This window comes from Geotrypetes seraphini, chromosome 2, assembly GCF_902459505.1.
Source record: "Geotrypetes seraphini chromosome 2, aGeoSer1.1, whole genome shotgun sequence".
NCBI classification, from domain to species: domain Eukaryota; kingdom Metazoa; phylum Chordata; class Amphibia; order Gymnophiona; family Dermophiidae; genus Geotrypetes; species Geotrypetes seraphini.
In genome coordinates, this window is record NC_047085.1 from 360971857 (window position 1) to 360995088 (window position 23232).

The 23232-nt window shown below is 44.0% G+C and overlaps 1 protein-coding gene across 3 annotated transcripts in view; it reads right to left on the reverse strand.

Moving 5' to 3' along the window:
- The window catches only part of DDC (dopa decarboxylase), a 192549-nt gene that overhangs the window by 104555 nt on the left and 64762 nt on the right, over positions 1-23232 (reverse strand). For all 3 annotated transcript variants that reach the window (XM_033930502.1, XM_033930503.1, XM_033930501.1), the window contains one exon: positions 21949-22065. In XM_033930502.1, coding sequence (XP_033786393.1) covers positions 21949-22065 — 117 coding nt within the window. The remainder of the gene's footprint in view (positions 1-21948; positions 22066-23232) is intronic.

Below are 23232 nucleotides of genomic sequence, written 5' to 3' on the forward strand. Positions count from 1 at the left end.
CAGCAACTTAACTTTGAATGGTGTGGATGATACACATAACTGCTCCGGGCTCCTCCGTTTATTATGGGGGGTCGGTATTGTGAATAAACGGAGGAGCCCGGAGCAGTTATGTGTATCATCCACACCATTCAAAGTTAAGTTGCTGTCAAATTTATTATTTTATTTTCTTCAAGTTTATGTGCTGTTATTTAGTCTTTGTTTGGTGGAGGAGACTGTGAACAACAATGATGGTCTCCTTAATAGCTGCTCCGTGAACTTGTTTCACCGGACCTCAGCTGTGGGTCTGAGTGTTCACTTAACCACATCAACTTGTGTTGTAATTTGTGCTTGAAGTAAAACAAAGGTGATTAGTACAACAGTGATTTATAAGTATCACCTTGGATAAAAATATTCCCTTGCTGTTTTTTGATTATATCCCATATTGTTACATGTTGTTAACAAATGAGTACAAGTTAAAGGAATCGTGACTTTTTATGTTTTTATCATTGGCTGATAATAGTACAAACTATCTGTAAATAATGAGCACTCTTTCCTCCAACACATGCCCTTGCTAATGGGAAAGATTGCAGCTATTTGCAAATAGCATGCACTATTGACCCAAACAAAATGAAAGCTTTTCGGTTGCCCATCCGAACTAAATGTCTGAGTGTCATTTAATAACCAAAGCTACTTCCTAAAAGTGTTGTCTATTATATACTTAAATAAAGCAATTCTCTAACTGCATTCCTGCAGTTCCACGCATCTTACACTCATAAATGCAGGAAAAAGCGCCACATACAAAAAGGGCACTGAGGGAGAATAAGGCTATAGCAGAGAGGCTGATTTGGTCTTTAAGAAGATGTAAGAGATCTACCTGTACCAGAAACAGTTTTCAAGGGTGATGACATAGGGGAATTGAAAGAAATCTTGGTGAATCTGAAAGACATACTGAGCCAAATTGACAAGTTAAAGAGTGATAAATCACCTGCACCAGATGGTATACACTAAAAGAACGCAAGCACAAAATTGCTGATTTGCTGTTGGTGACTTGTCATTAAAATCATCTGTAGTGGTGTAGAATAGATAAAAGTGAATCAATTTTTGTACTGTTTCAAAAATTACAAAGACTATGGGACACTCAATGAAGTTACTTGGAAATACCTTTAAAACAAATAGGAAGAAATATACAATAGCATTAAAAAAATTTATAGGAGCCTGCATCGTGGCTACGGAGGCATTATACAATGCCTAACGCCACTGTAGACATGGATAACGCCAGATGTGGCTTTAGGTGTCATAAAGCACCTCCATAGCGTGATTCACATGAAAGGTAGATGCCGGAATTATGTACCTTGAAAATCCTGGCCTACATTTCCAGCACCTACCTTTCATGAAGCTGCGATTCCATAAATGGTGCCATTAAATGATATGACTTTATGCTCGCCCCTTCAAGTCACGGTTGAAGGAACATATAAGCTGTTTACAAAACAACAGACTACAGGCCATCTAGTACTACATTGCCTGGAATATATTCATCCTTTTGAAGATTTACATTGCAGCATAATAGATCACGTTCCTTCTGGTACTGGAGATAGAAAGCGATCTATGGCGGTACGGGAGCAGTTTTGGATGCACACATTACAAAGTGAAGAGCCTGATGGTTTAAATTTTAAAACTGGAATGGAATCAGTTTTTTTGAGGATTGTTTCTTTGAAGAGTGATTCCAAGGATCATATGCTTTATATACACACACAAAATAAATTTTTACATTTTTGTTCTGTCAGCTAGATTGAACATTCATCGCATCAGGAAGCGTGTAATCGCTATCGCTTCTAGGTTATGACATCACTCAGCCAGTTTATAAGATGACAGTGCATGCCTTTTGGCCATCTTTGGAAACAGGAAGACATCGGAAATGACTTTGTTGAAGGCAGCCACAGGTTTATTAATTTAGTTTGAAGATATCATTGAATGGTAACTCAGCTTACAACTATAATTTGTTTTAAACCCCGAGGTAGCAGGAATTGGAAAACGCTGGCCACCCTCTGTGTGACAATCTTCTACACAAGGTAAGATAAGCATTTTTTTGTTGTTGTTTTGTGAACCCTGAGAAGCACTAGGTGAAGCTAGAGGGCCACCCTCAGACTCTATCATATATAATAAAATGCTAGCCGCGCATGCGCACTCTCGCTGCGTGTTCCCTGATCTGTCGCGCTAGGCGAGAGTGCGCATGCGCGCTTAGTACGTCACCACAGCCTCCCTGCTCTCCACCTCGCGCCGCTGCAGTAATGGCCCCACACTCGCGACTCGCCTTCGTTTCGGAGCCGGCAAAGAAGAGTTCTCCCCAATCTGAAAAGCTGCCCGGACTCTCTGTCATCGAGGCTCCTGGCTGGAGCGGGATCGGACATCCTTCCACGGGGCAGTAACTGACGGCAGGGGCCGAGGGGCATTCCTCGCTTACTTTTCACCCCTCTCCAACTACCGGCTTTCTACCCCGCCCCCCCTCCATATACCACACCTTCTACGTGACCTCTACTCCCTCCTCACGCCCTACCTCCCCCCTACCCTTCCCACGCGCTCTCTACCTTCCACTCCCTATCCCCCAGTCCGCATTGACGGCTCGCGCCAGGCTCCCATGCAAACCGATGCCGGCTCTCCCATTCGGAGCCTTCTCTTACCCCCCCCCTTCGCCCTTATGACTTTCGCATTCCCCGCTGCACCCCCCACAAGGAGGACCGAGCGCGGGTGTGGGGGGTGGGGAGTGGTACCACCGGCTTCCGGGCAGGATATTTCAGAGGAAAAATCCCAAACTGATGACTGTGGGCTAGGGAGAGGAAGAAGGAGGTAGAGAGAGATGCCGGATCAGCAAGGTAGATGGAAGGGAATAGGTGAAGGGAAGAAAATAGAGAGACTAGACTGGACAGACAGGGGAGGGCTGCAGGGAATGAGAAATCAAGTTTCAAGTATTTACAATGCATCCATCACATAAAGATGTACCATTCAGTATCCCAGTGCTCCAGAGCAGGGGGGAAAAGGAAGGGAGGCCTACTGGAGGACAAGGTAGGTAAAAGGAAGGGAGAATGGACAGGGGGAGCAGGCAAGGGGTGGTGGTGGACAGCCAAGGAAAAATAAAGACAGAAAGTGCAAAGGAGAGACAGAGAGAGAGAAAGAATTAAAGACAGACACATACACACACATATATTCTAGCACCCGTTAATGTAACGGGCTATAAGACTAGTATTTATATAATCATTTTTGTGAGAGCAGGATTTTGTATACACTGAAAAATATTAGGCATGTAGCAGAAGTTTGCTATGAAATCAAATCCTTGAGAAAGAAATGTCATGTTCATAGTTTCAGCGTTTTTTGCTCTGATAAGAGTGTAGAGCTGCTTGTTTGTGAAAACACTGTCTGGACATTTGCAGAAAACCTTGAATCTGATGTGAACAAAGGTTATTAAGCAATGTAGCATGAGGCGGAGAATTAAGACTTGCCTTTAGGAACAGAGGCCTTTAGAAACTTAGGGCTCCTTTTAGTAAGCTGCGATAGCGTTTTTAGCGCGTACAGAATTTTAGTGTGCGCTAAACCCACGCTACGCAGCTAGAACTAACGCCAGCTCAATGCTGGCGTTAGCATCTAGCACGCATGGCAATTTAGCGCACGTTAAGCGCGCGTTAAAACCTTTTACAAAGGAACTGTAAGGAACAGCAACGGAAAACACTTCAGGAATAGCACAGAACAAAAAGAATTTCCCAAGGCTCAACACTAATAGCATGCAATTATATGCTCAATATTAGCATTGAGTATTGGGAAGTTAAGGGGGAGGAACCTTACTGTATTGGTGTATGTGCAGAAGAGTTGTGTAGTAAGCAAAGCTCTTGGCACGCATGCCCAGGCAAACCAGGAAGTGAAGCACACAGTGACGCCATTTCTCTACACCTTTAAATATAAGCTTTTCAAACATTTCTTTTTTTAACTTGAAAGGCTTATATTTAAGCACAGAAAATAGGCACCAATGTGTGCTTTCACTTTCAGGTTTGCCCTGACTCGCACACATTCGCCTCTCACTACCAGCATTTAGGGCTTGCAAGGGGTTCCTTCTGCTTCCAAATAAAATTAAAAACAGCAGATTTTAAAAGGGAAATCCTCTCTTCAAACACCCTAGCACCTGCTCTGAGCTGGCGTTATTTTTTCAGATGAACTCTCGCGGGAAGCGGTGCGGGACCAGGCAGGCAACCTAGTGTGCTGCTATGCCGCCAGAGAACAGAAGAGGAGTCAGCTGCATCTACTGTTCTCAGTGGAAGCGGCGGGGACCAGGCAGCCAGCAACCCTTATGCGCTACTTTCAGCGAGTGAGGCACCAAAACTTAAAAAAAAGGTACTTGGGGGGAGGAGGAAGAGGGCCGGGGCCTGCCTGCTGCTTGCTGCCTGCCTAGGGAGTGAGGAGAGAGAGGCCGGGCCCTGCTTGCTGCCTGCATGGGGGGTAGAAAGTGAGGAGGGAGAGGCCGGGGCCTGCCTGCTGCCTGCCTGGGTGAGGGGAGAGACCTGCCTCCCTACCTACCCGCCCTGCCCCCGTACGCCTGCCCTGTGCCCTGTCCCTGCCTGGCCTGGCCCGGCCTACCACTAGACCACCAGAGGGGGGACAGGGTACAGAGCTTGGCAAGGTGGTTAGAGTAGCAGGCTGGAAACTGGAAAGTAGATCCTTGTGGCTTTGGACAAATCACTTAACTTCCACTGCCTTGGATCCAATGCTGAGCAGATTCTGGCAGCACCAATCCAGGTCATGCGCCCTGTGTTGGGTAGCAGCAGTACAGAGTTGCCTTACGTTGCACTGGAGAAAGCAATAGCAAACCACTTCTGTATCATGCCAAGAAAACCACAAGGGCGGTTTCCCTCCTGTTGTAGGCTCCAGGAGTCAGTTCAAATCAAAGGCACATCTGGATGAATGGATTTGTGCCACTGGAGTAATCCAGCTAAACTTACTAGTGTCAATGCTAAGCTGACCTGGAATCACCCATTTTTTTAACCAGCTAAATTTGTGTGCTTTGTGCATTTAGCCTATCAGGGGGAGGGGGATTTCTTTCTTTTTTTTTTTTTTTTTTTTAACTATCAAAGTCTAACCAGCTTAGACCTAAAGTTAGCTGGTTAAGCCTTTTGAGAATCCACCTCTTAGAATATACTAGGCAATTCCGGCCCTCGAGAGCCGGAGCCAGGTCAGGTTTTCAGGATATCCACAATGAATATGTATGAGATAGATTTGCATGCACTGCCTCCTTGAGATGCAAATCTATCTCATGCATATTTATTTTACATATCCTGAAAACCTGACCTGGCTCCGGCTCTCGAGGACCGGAATTTCCTACCCCTGTAGTAGGAGAAACCCAAATGAACATAAAACTGAAATTCATAAATGAAGACTGCAGGTTCAGAATACTGTATGTCGTCAAAGACTGAATAATAAACTGGTGCTTTGCCATGGCTTTAAAAAACAACATTTACATGTTCAACAGCACGACATGGCCTCAGAGCATTTAAACAGTATTGGATTCAAGAGATCTATCTGGCTAATAGGTACTTAGGACCATATAATTGTTGCACTGTAATTACTCAGAAACCTCATCTCTCTGCCATTAGTTATTTGTGTCACAGATTGCTAGGCTCTGGCAGAGCATAGACAAAGCATTATAAAAAAATATATATATATGTGTACAGAAGTAAAATCTAAGCTGTTTACATTTTAAAATCAAGGGAGGGAATTTTAAAACATGACAAAAGACAATACAGGACAATACAGGATACAAAAGGAATGAATGCTAGGGAAGAATACAATATGTATCAAGGATAGTAAAGAATGGTATACATAAAAGGATGGGTAAAAGGTTCTGGTGTTTCCTACTCGCTAAGGCTGACTTTCCATTTCCTGAATTAATGACCATGTGCTAATGTTAAGGACAAGCAATAAAAAAAAAAAAGGAAGGGGAAGCAAATTACCCACACCAGTTTTAAAGAGTTGCAGAACAAAGTGGGATAAAAACCATGGTATCTGGCTGAACACACACAATTTTATTATATGAACAATGTGAGGGGCCGAAACTAGGATCCTTGTTGGGATTACACATTTGAATAAAGACTGATTGCCTTGGCTGCCTGTTCGCCTCACTTGCTGTACTCACTGAAATCATTACCAGTAACTGAATGTAAGCTGGTATTCTATTCACAAGGTACTTTAGATTGTAAGCACTGGATCCAGTAGGGACCGATTTTAAATTATTTCTTGAGTTTTAAATTTTTAACATATTTAAGATTTTAAAGTTTTTAGAGTAAAATGCAATAAACTTAAATGGCTTGTACTTTGATATTGTGTGGTTCTTATAGCAAGCACTTCAACACATAGTTTTTTCAGTTTTTTACCCATCTCTGACACTGCCTAATTGGGTAAAGAATTTTCTTTTCTACCACCTCTCTCTCCTGAGAGCGAGTCCAGTTTGAGGTATTCGGCTTTAACCATAAATACATAGTGGTGTCAAACTCAAACCCTTTGCAGAGCCACATTTTGGATTTGTAGGTATTTGGAGGAATTCAGAAAAAATAGTTAATGTCTTATTAAAGAAATGGCAATTTTGCATGAGGTAAAACTCTTTATAAATCTTTCCTTTTGGCTAAGGGCTCCTTTTACAAAGGTGCGCTAGCGGTTTTAGCGCGCGCTTTGCACACGCTAAAATGCCACATGGGCTAGCCGCTACCGCCCCCTTTTAAGCAGGTGGTAATTTTTCAGCTAGCTTGCGCTAATCCTGTGCGTACGCTAAAAACGCTAGCGCACCTTTGTAAAAGGAGCCCTAAGTCTTGATAATAATATTGTAATTTATAGCTAAAGAGACATATGATCAAGAAACTGTTTTATTTTACTTTTGTAATTCTGATAAACATACCGAGGGCCTCAAAATAGTACCTGGCGGGCGCATGTGGTCCCTGGGCCGCAAGGTTGAGACCACTGGGTTAAAGCAAGGCTGGTTACACCTCTCAGGAGGGAGGGGTTACAAAAGTGGCATAGTCAGCAGGATTTGGGGGCTTATTGGGTCCACAAATTCTGTGGGACTCCATCTTAAGAGAGTAAAATTTGAACCAAGGACCTATGGGCATATTTTTGAGAAAATTTGAAGAAAATTTGAGAAAGTGTACTACTTGACAATTGCAATTGATTTTGAATCAGTATTATTGCTGCACCTTTATTTATTTATTTATTTTTTTATAAATCTTTATTCATTTTCAAAATTACAATAAGTTTTATATATGTTCAATCACATTTACAATAAATACATCACTTAAAAACTATCATTGGTATCTTACATAAACTCTTATCCCTCCCCCCTCCCCATCCCTCCCTACCATTAGTTGGCATTGTTTCCCTTAATTTATTAGTTTAATTATGAAGGAGGGGGATATTTTAATATTACATATTATATAAGATTGCTGCGCCTTTAGTCCTGTTATGGGGGGAGGGGGGCTTTGTTTTCAAGTCAAACCCCAAACTTAGAAAAAGAATAATTTAAAGAACTTGTGAAAAAACAAGATGGAAGAATTACAATGACAAATTGAAGAGTTGCAGAGGCATCTGGCAGCAGTGCAGGGACAGCAACAGCAGGAGCCACAGCCTCAAATGCTACCTATGAAGCCAGCCCCACAGATCGTAAACACAGACATTATTCCAAGTGAAAGGATAATCTAAGATTTCTTCCGTTTCCCATCCAAATCTGTTGATCTGAAAGTAAGGCGGATTGACAGTACACAAACTGCAAGGAGAATTCTACATTTGCCACCCGAACACCAGCTGGAAATGTTCAAGTGACATGTAAAGGGACAAGCCAAAGACATCATAGAATATTCTTTGCCACGTATTGGACATACCCTGGAGATGTTTGAAATTCTTCTGTAAGTATATGACGATAGAGTGCATTTGAGCCTATGGGTTAAAGAAGTCTTCAAAAGAAAAAGAGGTGGAGAGACTGTCAAAAACTATGCCTATCGGTTCCAAGAGAAAATGTATGCCATCTTGAACAGGAACCCTGATCGAATCAGCAATCCAGGACACATTCTGAAGGAGCAATCCGTGTTTGGGTTGTGTGATGACATTTTGAGGAAGATGATGGAGCGGTGCATGGAGGAGCAGTCAATGATCTCCTTCTGTGAATAACTTTCTTGAATTTTTTAAAACTTTTCCCCCTTTGCTTTATTAAAATAATAAATACCGTATTTTCACGCATATAACGCGCGCGTTATACATGATTTTACAAACCGTGCATAACCGTGCGCGTTATACGTGTGAGCGCGTTTTACAACTTTTTTTTTTCAATCCGATCGGCATCCCCCCTGCGAACCGGCATCCTCCCCCCCCGCTTGCGTCACCCCCCCTCCCCCGCGATCCTACATCCCCCCCAGCACCGCAAAACATCTCTTACCCGATTGGGCACCGGCACCAGCACCAATGCACAGGACGTGCCAGTGCCAGTGCCCGAAGATCCTCCCTCGTTGGTTTGGGCTGGGCTGGGCGATGTGGTGCAGGAGAGATCCTACTTCTTCCTGTGCCGGGCTGGACTAGGCTTTGAGCATTTGCGCATGCTCAAAGCCTAGTCCAGCCCGGTGCAGGAAGAAGGAGGATCTTTCCTGCACCGCACTGCCCAGCCCAGCCCAGCCCAAACCAACCCAAACCAACGAGAGAGGATCTTCGGGCACTGGCACTGCCACATCCTGTGCATTGGTGCTGGTGCCGGTGCCGGTGCCCAATCGGGTAAGAGATGTTTTGCGGTGCTGGGGGGGATGTAGGATCGCGGGGGAGGGGGGTGACGCGAGCGGGGGGGGAGGATGCCGGTTCGTAGGGGGGATGCTGGATCGGATTGAAAAAAAAAGTTGTAAAACGCGGATAAGCGAGCGGGGGGTAGGATGCCAGTTCAGAGTAGGCGGGAGGAGGTTTTAGCATGCGCGGTATACGCGTGTGCACACTATATTAAATTTTTTTTACATAGATTTGTGTTCCCCGCGTGCTATACCCATGTGCGCGTTTTACATGGGTGCGTGTTATCTACGTGAAAATACGGTACTGCCATGGTTCTGATCTCTTTTACATTGGTTGCCGTCTGTCTTTCGATCTTTAACCTATTTTTCTCTATTAATTTAGAAGAGCTCCTATGCCCCACCTCTATTTTTGTGCTCGGAGTGAATTCATTTTTTAGTCCAACCTCCTTCCCACACATACACAAACAAGTGTTACACAATTATGCTGCATTTCATTTAAAATTATATCATCTCAGCCATAAAACATAGCACTTAGGATAGCCTTCCTATTTTGCCATTTCTATCATCCCTCTTGTACTCTTAGGTCTTTAGACTCAAACATAGAAACATAATGGGAGATAAAGGCCAAATGGCCCATCTAGTCTGCCCATCCGCAGTAACCATTATTTCTTTCTCTCTCCGAGAGATCCCACGTGCCTATCCCAGGCCCTTTTGAATTCAGACACAGTCTCTGTCTCCACCACCTCTTCTGGGAGACTGTTCCATTCATCTACCACATTTTCTATAAAAAAAAGTAATTTCTTAGATTACTCCTCTTAACTTCATCCTATGCCCTCTCATTGCAGTTTCCTTTCAAATGAAAGAGACTTGACTCATGTACATTTATATTATGTAAGTATTTAAACATTTCTCAAGAATCAAAATCGCAATAACAAAAATATAAATACAGTGGTGGAGATACCCCATGAAAGTACATTTATAATAGGTGGAGAAAAGCCTCAACTTATCAACAATATACGGACGGCAACCCAATGAGTTCTTAAGCCAGTCCTGCTCTGTATCATAGGCAAAAAAACTCCACACATTTCAAAATGTAATGTTTCAAAACGGAACCAAAGCCACCACTGTGCACAGGGAGCCAGAACAAGAACAGAACAGTTCACTTATCTTCTGACGATGGCAACAACAGCAGTGAGTAGATCTTCCTGCTATAGCACTTCTCACGCTAGCAAAAGACAAGGAACTGAATGTCACCAACAAGGCTCTTGTTTCGCCGAACAATGGCTGTGTCAGGGCAATCGCATTCTCTCCTGCTCCGTCCACATACGGCTCAAAATGGCGCTGGATTTTATACTTTCGGTTCCATGGGGGTCACTGTCAAAAAACTTTATTCACTAGAGCAAACGCCTTAGTAGAAGGCACACCATTCTACTTTCTGATTAAGTCCATTAGGCCAAATAGTTTTCAAAAAGAAAATAGACCGCTGTTCACTTTGATATAACAATCTTTTCACATCCCCATGACGAACTGTAAGGAGAATATGATGTAGTACAAAGCATCTAAATTCCTCAAAAGAGTGATTTTTTTCAACACAGTGTCTTGTGAGTATATCAACTTGTCTTCATGCAGTTGTGCGTTAGCCTGTTTTTGTGCATTAACTGTTTGTGAATTGGCTAACACATTTTAGAAAAAGGGTCTTTATACATCTAGTTGATCCCCCAGACCTAAAGACACCCCTGGAAATGCCTCCTATTTGGATAGGAGAAAGCACATTATAAAAAAAAACCCCACATACTTTTTATCCAGTAACTGAAGGTATATATTTTCAAATGATTAAATCTACCCAGCAAAATTCTTTAGGGACTTATCACAAAGCAACGTAAAAAGAGGCTTTAGTGCGCCCTTACATGGGTCTTTCCTGTCTCCTAAGACCATTTTTAATGCAGCACTAAAATGGCCCATTTTGGGATTTTTGAGTCAATGGCCAAGGGCTAATGTTGCCATTAGCACATGGCCATAAAAAAAACGATTAGCACATGAGCCCCTACCACCATCTATTTTGCAGGTGGCAAGTGCTCATGCTAATCATGCACTGATCAGTCAGCATGCAGCAATGTACCTGTGCTGATTACCGCAGAAATATCCACTCTTCGTCTCAGACATGCCCCTTCCACGGTAAAAGTAATAATAATTATTTTAGCGCATGGTTTGTGCATGCTATCTGTTAACTTTCTGCAGGAAGTCTGCCTGCACCCCTCTTAAGCTGTGGTAAAAACATGCTAGTGCTTCTTGTAGCTACGCAAAAGGTTTTTGTTATGTGCAAAAAGACCATCCATTATATAGTGTGCAGCATACAGAACATAAGAACATAAGAAATGCCATCACCAAATCAGACCCTTTGTCCATCAAGTCCGGTGACCCGCACACGCGGAGGCCTAACTAGGTGCTTCCTGATGAAGACCTAGGTATTCCCAGATGAGACCTTGTTTACCTGTATCCATCAATGTGATTTGCAAGGAGATGTGCATCCAACTTGCCCTTGAATCCCAGAATGGAGGTCTCCATCACAACCTCCTCCGGGAGAGCGTTCCAAGTGCCCAAGTGTTGTGTGAAACAGAACTTCCTGACATTTGTCCTGGGCCTGTCACCTTTCAACTTCAGTCCATGACCTCTCGTCCGAGTCACATTTGACAACGTGAATAACGATGCTTCTTGCTGGATTTTGTCAAATCCTTTTAGTATTTTGAATGTCTCTATCATATCTCCACGTAGTCTTCTCTTCTCAAGGGTGAACAAGCTCAGATTTCTTAGGCGTTCTTTGTAGCTCAAGTTTCCCATACCTTTTACTAACTTCGTGGCTCGCCTCTGCACCCTCTCCAGCAGGGTTATATCCTTCTTTAGATAGGGAGACCAGTGTTGGATACAATACTCCAGGTGTGGTCTGACCATTGCTCTGTAAAGCGGTATTATGACGTTAGCCGATCTACTTGTGATTCCCTTCTTTATCATGCCCAACATCCTATTTGCCTTCTTTGCAGCCGCTGCGCATTGTGCCGACGGTTTCAGGGTCCGGTCTATCAGTACCCCCAGGTCCCTTTCCTGTTCGCTCTTGCCCAATGTCGCACCTAACATTTTATATTCATGCTTCTTGTTTTTCGTGCCTAGGTGCATCACTTTGCATTTTTCCACATTGAACTTCATCTGCCACTTTTCAGCCCATTTCTCTAGTTGGTTCAAATCCTTCTGGAGTTCTTCACTGTCCATTTGTGATCCAACCGACCGACATAGCTTCGTGTCATCTGCGAACTTAATTATATTACTCGTTGTTTCCTCTTCCAGGTCATTTATGAATATATTGAATAAGATTGGCCCAAGGACCGAGCCCTGGGGCACACCACTTGTCACCTTTTCCCAGTCCGAGAACTTCCCATTTATGCTTACCCTCTGCAGTCTGCTCTCCAGCCAATTGGCTATCCATCTTAGCATATCCCCTTCAATTCCATGGCTTTGTAGTTTCCTCAGGAGCTAGCGTGTGGAACCCTGTCGAACGCCTTCTGGAAGTCCAAGTATATTATATCCACCGGGTCTACGCTATCGATTTGTTTGTTCACCTTCTCAAAAAATTGAAGTAAATTCTTCAGACATGACTTCCCCTTCCTGAAGCCGTGTTGACTTTCTCTCATCAGGTCGTGATTTTCCAGGTGCTGCACTATGCTGTCCTTGATTAGTACTTCAACCATCTTCCCAGGAACCGATGTAAGACTCACAGGTCTATAGTTGCCTGGATCTCCTCTCGATCATTTTTTGTAGATTGGAATGACATTCGCTATCTTCCAGTCGTCTGGTATTCGCCCGGTTCTGATTGACAAATTAGCTAGGGTTTGTAAAAGCTCTCCGATTTCTACTTTAAGTTCTTTTAGTACTCTCGGGTGAATTCCGTCCAGTCCAGGGGACTTGTCACTTTTCAGTCTATCGATCTGATTGTATATCATGTCCAGGTCCACTTTTACTGCGGTGTGTCTATCCTTGATTTTCCCCTTGAATATTTTCCCTGGTTCGGGCATTGATGCAGTATCCTCCTTGGTAAAGACAGACGCGAAGAATGAATTTAGCCTATTGGCAATCTTTTTGTCTTCCTTGATGCACCCTTTTCCTCTCTGATCATCGAGAGGGCCTATTGCCTCCTTTGCTGATTTTTTCCCTTTTATATATCTGAAAAAGGGCTTGAAGTTTTTAGCTTCTTGCGCTATCTTTTCCTCATAAACCTTTTTAGCGTCTCTTACCTCCTTGTGACACTTCTTCTGGTCAGCCTTGTGACTGTTCCAGGCCTCCATTGTTCGTTCGCGTTTCCATTTTTTAAACGAGTTCCTCTTTTCCCTTACCGCATCCTTCACCCCTTTAGTTAGCCAAGCTGGTTCTCCCTTGTTTGTTTGTTTTTTCCTTCCTTTGGCTATCCGCGGAATATAGAGATTCTGTGCTTTCGGTGATGGTAGTTTTTAGTAGGGACCATGCTTGGTCGACAGTTTTGATTTCGGCTGTCCTTTTCGTGAGCCGCTTTTTAACCATGGCTCTCATGCTGTCGTAATTCCCTTTTCTAAAGTTAAATGTTGTGGTTTGAGTCTTGGTTCTTTTCCCCTTTCCGATACCGATTTTAAAATTGATCATGTTGTGATCGCTCATCCCTAGTATCAGTGTTCTCAACATGTAGGTACCCAGGCCTATGTCAAACATTGAGATGATGTAAGTTCAGGTGCCTAAATAAGTCAGGAATGAATTATTCACATATGTGAGAGCCTCTTGCTTAGGGTTACCGTATTTCTGGGAAATCCCGAACATGTGCCCGGATGGACTTTCCAAACTCAGCAGTTTGTTCAGGTTTTGGAAAGCCCCGCTCCATCTGGAGGGCCTCTGAGCATGCGCGGACAACGTCACATGCATCCGCGTATGCTCAGAGGCCATTCAGACCTGGAAGGAAGAAGAGATAAGGCTGTGTGTGGGCAGGTCTGAGAGCTGGAATGGGGCGAGGTTTGAGGTAGAATGGGGTGTGGTTGGAGGCAGAATGGGGCAGGGCCTTGCAATGGGGATTTTACCATTTCAATATGGTAACCCTACTCACGCACCCCCCCCCATGTATATATCCTTGCAAATAAAATAACCACTGTGTAATTTAGGTGGGTATTTATAGAATAGTACCTGACAGACTATTGATATCTAATGCATGTTATGTACTCACATTCACACATTTATGTGTCATTATTCTTTACATGTACACACATAATACAAGCAGAAAAAGCTGCCAGAAATGCAAAGATACAAATGGAAGAAAGATAGCTGATAAGGTACAATTGAGGGACAAAATGTTTTTAGATATATGATAGGAAGAAGTGTTAAAATAGCATAGTGAGGCTCAAGGTGAAGGGGATAAATATGCAGAAACTGATAAGGCTGAACTGTTAACAATTATTTCTGTTCTGTGTTCACAGATGAAAGACTGGTGGGGGTAGGACCACAAAAAAATGAACGCAAATGGGAATGGATGTGTAGTAGACTGGGAAAAATTCTCAGAAGACTGAGTGGAGCTAGCTAAATTAATAGTAGACAAAGCGATGAAGCCCAACAGGGTACATCCGAGGGTGCTCAAGGAACTCAGAGAGGTTCTGATAGTTCCATTGTCTCATCTTTTTAATGCTTCCTTAGAGTCTGGTGTGGTCCTGGAGGACTGGAGAAGGGGAGATATGGTCCCTCTGCACAAGAGTGGAAGTCAGGAGAAGGTTGGGAATTACAGGCCTATTAGCCTGAACTTGGTAGTGCGTAAATTAGTGGAAACGCTTCTTAAGTGGAGAATAGTTAGATTTCTAGAATTAAATGGACTGCATGACCCGAGGCATCATGGTTTTAGACCCCTTGTCAGACGAATCTGATTGATTTATTTGACGGGGTGACTAAACAGTTGAACAGGGGAGGGGCCCCAAACGTAGTGTACCTGGACTTTAGTAAAGCTTTTGACCCGCAAACTGGGTTAAAAGCTGGTTAAGTGGAAGGAGATAAAAGGGTGGTGGTAAATGGAGTTTGCTCGGAGGATAAGGATGTTGTTAGTGGAGTATCTCAGGGATCCATCCTTGGGCTGACTCTAACATTTTTGGGACTGATATTGAGGAAGAACTGTCTGGCAAAGTTTGTCTTTTGGCGGATGATACCAAGCTCTGTAATAGGGTAGGCACCCTGGAGGGTATAGATAACATGAGGCGGGATCTGGCGAAACTTGAAGAATAGTCTGGTAATTGGCAACTAAGATTTAATGCTAATAAATGCAGGGTCATGCACTTGGGCTGCAAAAATCAGGAGAACAGTATAGTATAGGAGTATAGTATTTGTGTGCATGGAAGAAGAGCAGGACTTGGGGGTGATTGTGCCTGATAATCTCAGGGTGGCAAAACACAGGTAGAAAAAGTGACAGTCAAAGACAGGACGATGCATGAGTGCATACAGAGAGGAATGACCAGTAGTAAAAAGGAGGTAATATTGCCGCTGTATAAGTCTCTGATGAGGCCCCATTTGGAATATTGTGTACAGTTTTGGAGACCGCACCTTCAAAAAGATATTAATAGAAAGGAGTCGGTCCAGAGGACTGCTACAAAATTGGTTAGTGGTCTTTGTCACAAATCATATGGAAATGTAAAAAAATACTTCTTTACAGAAAGGGTAGTAAATGCATGGAATAGTCTCCCAAGGTGGTGAAGATGGTGGAGATGATGACTGTATCTGAATTCAAGATAGCGTGGGACAGGTATGTGGTATCTCTTAGGGAGAGGAGGAGATAGCGGATGTTGTGTTGGGCAGGCTGGATGGGCCATTTAGCCTTTATCTGCCATCATGTTTTTTATGTTTCTATAACTGTATGCACCTAGTTTACAGAACCGCTTTCACATGTGTACAGGAAAGGTGCAGGTCTGCTTTGTAAATGGAAGAACTAAGGCCGGTACTGGACAGACTTGCACGATCTGTGTCCCATGTATGGTGATTCAGTTTAGGATGGGCTGGGGAGGGCTTCGATGGGAACTCCAGTTACTTGGAACATAAGGACGGTGCTGGGCAGACTTTTACGGTCTGTATCCCGCAAATGACGAGATGGTTGGATAGGCTGGAATGAGCTTCAGCATCAACTCTAGAAGCTGGAACCTAAAGACGGTATCAGGTGGACTTTACAGTCTAATTGGCCAGAAATATTAAAGAAAAGAGACAATTTAATCATGAATTTATAATGCGTATAACTAATGGGCAGACTGGGATGGACCATTCAGGTCTTTTATCTGCTGTCATTTACCACGTTACTATGTCATGTCGGGTAGACAAATATTTTCTCACTGTCTAGCATTCTGAAAAACACACAGAGCTCAGTTTGGATAAGTATCCAGGTGATTGTTATGCATAAGTATTCCTTCAATTCTTTTGCTTTCCTCTTACTCTCTCCATCTGCAGGCCCTTCACGTCAGACAAGGGTTTCCATAGCAAGCCTTACATAATAGGAGCTTGCTCACCCTCCTAAACCCAGAACTGAAAATCTCTTCTCCTTTCTGCCTTTCTCAAGTGTAATTTTGTGAGCTGTGAGGGAAAACTACTTCAGAACCACATAGGCTCTGAAAGATAATTAGAGGCTTGTCTCACAGGCAGGTTTACCAACATGGCAATTATTGTTCCACATTTGTCTTATCAACAACTGACTGACCTGTGCATCCACATCAACCATGTAAATTATTTTCTTTGTGCTATTTAGGATGAGAGGCGAGAAAAGATGGCAGAGATCAATGGATTAAATTGTCCAATACTAAACAGGAATCACGGAGTTCATTCTCAAGTTTATAGCAATTATATGAAGGGTTTCGTGGGATTGGGCTGGGGGCGCTGGGTGGGTACGTGGGTCTGTGAAACAAAATTGCAGTTAATCAGCAGTGTCTACGGGGAGGGTGACATTTCCTTTAAACAGGCATCATGCCTAATGACTTTGACCAGGCAGGAAAAGCAGCCCTGCTCTCAAACGCAGGCTAAATTTTTACTTCCACATCAGTGTGAAATAAATCTGAGAAAATCATTATACTAACTGGCCCAGAAATATCTAAGAAAAAGAACAATAAATCATTAAATTATAGAGAGTGTATGTTTGGGCAGACTGGATGGACCATTTGGGTCTTTATCTGCTGTCATTTACTATGTTACTAGGCTAGTGTTACTAAGGGGTCCTTTTATCAAGCCGCGCTAGCAGGGTTAGCGCTTCTGACATTTCATCATGCGATAACCCCCACGGCCAGCTAAAAAACTAACGCCTGCTCAATGCAGGCGTTAGCGACTAGCACGGCAGGCGGTTTAACGCCCGGTATTACGTGCGTTAAACCCCTACCACAGCTTGATAAAAGGACCCCTAAAGGAAACTATCCTTGCAACCAAGTTTTATAAAAAACCTAATATAATCCTAGTTTTAGCTAAAATGTGTGTGTTTGGGGTTTTTTTGGTTTGCTTTTTTTTCTCAAAAAGCAAAGTCTCAGCCCCGAACAATGCATATCTACTAGCAGGAGAAAATCGTCTTACAATCATATCTCTTCTTAATGAGGTTTTCCTTATCTAAACATATTACTTTCATTTTGTTTCTATCTTTCTTCCCCAACCGAACTAGCAGCTTGCAGTTTTACAGATTTGGTAATTAGAAAGATTTACAACCAATAGATATTTGTCAGGTTTTGTGAATAAAAATAACCACATCCTATAAGGAAATCGTATGACAGACAATTAAAAAAATACCTGAGGCAGGCCAAGAGCCGAAACAATGCCAGTGTCAGGTCTCTTACAGAATAAAAAATTATTTGTCCCAGTTCTGTTGGTGTGTACACTTCTTTGTGGGTGTTATCTTTTTTTTAATGAAAAATGTAGATGTTTTGGTCCTTGGATGTTTTTTGACCATTCTCAAATATAAATATATTTGTGTATTGCCCTTTAAAATCACTCCACAGGAAGTTCACATACACATGTACACATGCTCTTAGGCATGCACAGTTTATTTCATGGAATTATAGAGGTATTCTGAAAAATATGTACATAAGTGCTACACCACCCCAACAAACACCTGCAATCAGGTTGGAGAAAGCTATGCATATAAAGAGTTCATGCACAGAGGTTTATAGGCATACAACCTAGGTAGTTTTGTAAGCAGCTATTTTTGTACATAAAACACTGTTTTTGGTGAAGACATGCCATATAAATTTACCCCCATGAATTTTTTAAAGTCACTTTGTAAATGTGAATTTAGGCCCCAAGTGACCTTAGGTAAAGCAAAGGTTAATCTGTGAGCTACAGAAAAAAATTGTCTGTGGTTTAAATCAGCAGGGCTGGTGCTCTGTACTCAAAGCCATAGCAGTATATGAGAACTGAGGTACAGCATATAACAAAAGAAATGTGCACGATAAGAAAAGAGCCTTTCTGTTTGCATTAAAAAAAAATCACAGACGTCCCTTTGTCTATGAACCATATAAAAATGAGCACAACCTGATGGGATATTGAAGACAGAATTACAGTGCCATTCTGCTCTTATATATCTGCTGTTCTACTGATTGCTGTTGACCAATCTCCTAAATAAACACTGAAACTTTCAGCTGGCAATGATGTATTTAAATGTATTTATTTTTACAACCCTCATAAGAGGTAGGGCTTTATTTCATTAACAGAATTTTGATAGAACTTGAATCTGCTCATTGTCAATTTAAGTAATATGTAGGTAAGGGAAAGAGATTTGATATACTCCCTTGGTTATAATCAAAGCAGTTTACATATTATATACAGGTACTTATTTTGTACCTGGGCCATTGAAGGATTAAACCCCTTCCCCTTTTTTACAAAACTGCAAAAGCAGTTTTTAGTGCCAGCTGGCACGGTGAATGCTCTGCGCTGCTCCTGACACTCAGAGTTCTTATGAGCGTCAGGAGCAACGCAGAGAATTCAGCGCACCAGCCTATGCTAAAAACCACTTTTATGGTTTTGTAAAGGAGGAAGTAAGTGACTTAACCAGAGCCGCAGGGAGCTATAATGGGACTTGAACCCTGTTCCACAGGTGCTCGGCCCACTGCACTAACTATTAATCTACTTCTCCACTCAAACTCCACTCAAGCCTTAACCATGAATAGTATAAATCATTTTGCACAGGTAATACCGAATTATAGGGAGCAATTCTATAACTGGGTGCCTCCATTTAAACACTCCAAGGTTGCATGGTAAGTGCCTATTCTAAGTTCCATTATAGAATAGGCACCTACTATGCAACCCCGCATGTCTAAATGGCAAAAAAAACTGTAAAATTAAAGCACTTACCAGCACCTAAATAAAAGACACCTTAAGCCAATCAGTCTTAGTCCCCTCCCAGTGCATCCTGAGATGCAATGGGAGGGGAAAGGGTCACCATTTTGAAGAGGCAGCCCTATTGGCAGGAGGGAGTGGGCATCCTTCCTGCTGATCCAAAGGGTATGTGGCAATGTTGGGGGGTGTTGGGTGTGCGTGGGGTATTGGGAGGAGTCTGGGCATCGGGGTGTGTGGGGGGTGTCAGGCTCAGCAAGAGTGACTTGTCTTTAGAGGGAGCTGGAGGGTTCAGTGGGTGGGAGGGAGGGAGAGAGAAAATGAAGATCTCCCTGCCAGTTCAGCTGATCACAGCAGGGGAATTCCTGATCAGCTGAGCTGGCAGGACTTCCTGAAGTATGCTGTAAGAAACAAGCCAGATTGACTGAAGAGCCCCAGGTGCCAGGGAAGCTGAAGAACCACAGCTCCACAGAAGTAAGGAAGGGGAGAGGGAAACACACAGTGGTGGGGGGTAAAGGGAAACAGAGACAGTGTGGGAAAAGACTTGGAGAGTGAAGGGATTGATAGATTTCATGTCTTCAGGGGAGGAAGGGAGAACGATAAAGAAGGGAGAACGAGAGAGTGCTTTGGGAAATGGACTGGGGGGAGGGGAGAAAAAAAGGTAGCTAGAACCTTGAAGGAAGAAGTAGAAGAAGAGAGACAGTGCTGGCCATATACAGACACAGACTGTGCAAGTCTGCCCAGTACTGGCTTTAGTTCTTCAATATTTACTATTATTTTCTGATTCTAGATCCTCTGTGTTCATCCCATGTTTTTTTGAACTCCATCACCGTTTTCCTTTCCACCACCTCTCTCGGGAGCGCATTCCAGGCATCCACTACCCTCTCCATAAAGAAGAATTTCCTTACATTGTTCTTGAGTCTCCCACCCCTCAGCCTCAAATTATGCCCTCTGGTTTTACCATTTTCCTTTCCCTTGAAAAGATTTTGTTCTATGCTAATACCTTTCAAGTACTTAAACGTCTGAATCATATATCCCCTATCCCTCCTTTCCTCAAGGATATATATATTCAGGGTTTCTAGTTTCTCATCATACATCTTTTGGTGCAAACCTCCTATCATTTTCGTCACCCTCCTCTGGACCGCTTCATGTCTTCTTATGTCCTTCGCCAGATACGGTCTCCAAATCTGAACACAATACTCCAATTGGGGCCTCACCAATGACCTGTACAGGGGCATCAACACTTTCTTTCTTCTACTGGTTATGCCTCTCTTTATACAGCCCAGCATCCTTCTGGCAGCAGCCACCGCCTTGTCGCACTGTTTTTTCACCTTTAGATCTATCACTCCAAGGTCCCTCTCCACCTCCGTGCATATCAGCCTCTCACATAAGCACATAAGCATTGCCTCTGCTGGGTCAGACCAGGGGTCCATTGTGCCCAGCAGTTCGCTCCCGCGGCGGCCCTCCAGGTCCATGACTTGTAAGTTCTCCACCACCTAAATTGTTTATATCCTAATCCTGAAGTAACCTGTATAGTAACCCTCTATCTATACCCTGTAATCCCTTTCTTCTTCAGGAAGTCATCCAATCCCTTTTAGAAACCCAATATTGTACTCTGCGCATTCCAGGTGTCCACCACCCTCTGAGTGAAGAAGAACTTCCTAGCATTCGTTTTGAATCTGTCTCCTTTCAATTTTTCTGAATGCCCTCTTGTTTTTGATGTCCCCGCTAGTCTTAAGAATCTGTTCCTCTCCACCTTCTCTATGTCTTTCATGATTTTATAAGTCTCTATCATGTCTCCTCTAAGTCTCTGCTTTTCCAGGGTAAAGAGCCCCAGCTTCTCTAGCTTTTCAGCATATGAAAGGTTTTCCATGCCCTTTAACATCTTTGTTGCTCTTCTCTGGACCCTCTCGAGTATCGCCATATCCTTCTTAAGGTACGGTGACCAGTATTGGATGCAGTATTCCAGATGTGGACGCACCATCGCTCGATACAGCGGCAGGATAACTTCCTTTGTTCTGGTAGTGATACCTTTTTTGATAATGTCCAACATTCTGTTCACTTTCTTTGAGGCCACTGCACATTGTGCCGCTGGCGTCATCATTGTATCCACCAATACCCCCAAGTCTTTTTCTAGGTTGCCTTCCCCCAGTACCCTCCCTCCCATCTTATAGCTGAACATCGGGTTCCCTTTCCCTATGTGCAAGACTTTACATTTCTCTTGAAATTAAATGGGTGGTAGCATTCAAGGCTAGTTGGAGGGCTCATAGATATTTTGTTGGTAGACACAGAAATAAGGCATTACATAGAAACATGATGGCAGATAAAGGCCAAATGGCCCATCTAGCCTGCCCATTGGCAGTAACCATTATCTCTTCCTCTTTCTAAGAGATCCCACATGCCTATCGCAGGCTTTCTTGAATTCAGACACAGTCTCTGTCTCCACCACCTCTACTAGGAGACTGTTCCACGTGTCTACCACCCTTTCTGTAAAAAAGTGTTTTCTTAGATTACTTTGGAGCCTATCACCTCTTAACTTCATCCTATGTCCTCTCATTCCAGTAGGAAAACAAATGCCTGAACTACAATACAAAAAATTTCAGTACTTACAAAGTCATGAACGTTTTGTATACATTTTAATTTAAGTAATATTTTATGACAGGTGTTTTGTAGATAAATTTTCATGGAAAATACATCATCTATGGCTGCTGTTGCCTGTGCTTCTGGCACAAAAAACTGTAATGTCAGCACTCAGAACCTAAAGGGTATAATAACATTTGCAGTGTCTTCTGTGTAGTGCAGTGAAAAAACGGTTGCTTTTACCTACAGTTTTGCTTTGCCTCACCTGGATCACTCCACCACCTTCTCCATTCTTGGCTAAAAAGTCTTCTGGTAAGTTTATCATATTCCCCAGCCAGTCCAACATCACCGTCTCCAGTTCTGTGCAAGCAGGGCTTGCAGCCTGTTGAAAATTCACATTTGAAAATAGCCGTTAATATGGGAACAGTAGAAAGCAAGAATTACAGTTCTGCAATACAGAACTAAGCATTGACCATCTCCCAAATGCTCCAGAATACTAAAGCCTTTTCATAGTGAAAACCAGTTGATAGGTTCATTGCTACTGAACTTTTAAAAATTTCAGCTGTATCTCCTAAAATCATGGCAATCACTTTGCTTTTCATTTGATATTTGAGGATAAGTGGCCAAGAATCATATCCTGCAGTGGCGTACCAAGGGGGGGGGGGCGTGGGGGGAGATCCGTCCCGGGTGCCAAGCCCTGAGGGGGTGCTCCTGGTCCGGTCCGGTTCCCCACTCCCTGCGCTGGGTGTCGCGTCTGGAAAAGCCTGCAGCAAGATCGCAATGCCAGCAATTTTTGCCTGCTTCGGCTGTTTCCTCCGCCACGGTCCCGCCCCTCCTCTGACATCAGAGGAGGGGCGGGACCGCGGCGGAGGAAACAGCCGAAGCAAGCAAAGATCGCTGGCATCGCGCGATCTTGCTGCAGGCTGTTTCCCCAGGGAAATGAAGCGGGGAGGCCGGGGGAATAAGCAGTGCTTCGTGGTGGTGGTGGGGCCGAGCGGTCCTTTGAGGTAGTGGGGGTGGGGCAGCAGGCCTTCAGTGTGGGGCGGGCAGGCAGACCTTGTGGAGGGGGGGAGACAAGCCTTCAAGGGGGACAGGCAGGCCGTCGGGGGGGGAGGGTGCAGGCCTTAGGGGGGGGGGACAGGCCTTCAAGGGGGGGGACAGGCAAGCAGGCCTTCAAGGGGGGGACAGGCCTTTGGGGGGTGCAGGCATTCAAGGGGGACAGGCAGGCCTTCGGGGGGGGGGGTGACAGGCCATCAGGGGGGGGGGGCAGGCCTTAGGGGGGGGGACAGGCCTTCCAGAGAGGGCACAGGCCTTCAAGGGGGGGACAGGCAGGCAGGCCTTCAAGGGGGGGGACAGGCCTTTGGGGATGCAGGCCTTCGGGGGGGACAGGCCTTCAAGGGGGACAGGCAGGCCTTCGGGGGGGATGACAGGCTGTCGGGGGGGGGTGCAGGCCTTTGGGGGGGGACAGGCCTTCCAGGGAGGGCACAGGCCTTCAAGGGGGGGACAGGCAGGCAGGCCTTCAAGGGGGGGGGGACAGGCCTTCGGGGGG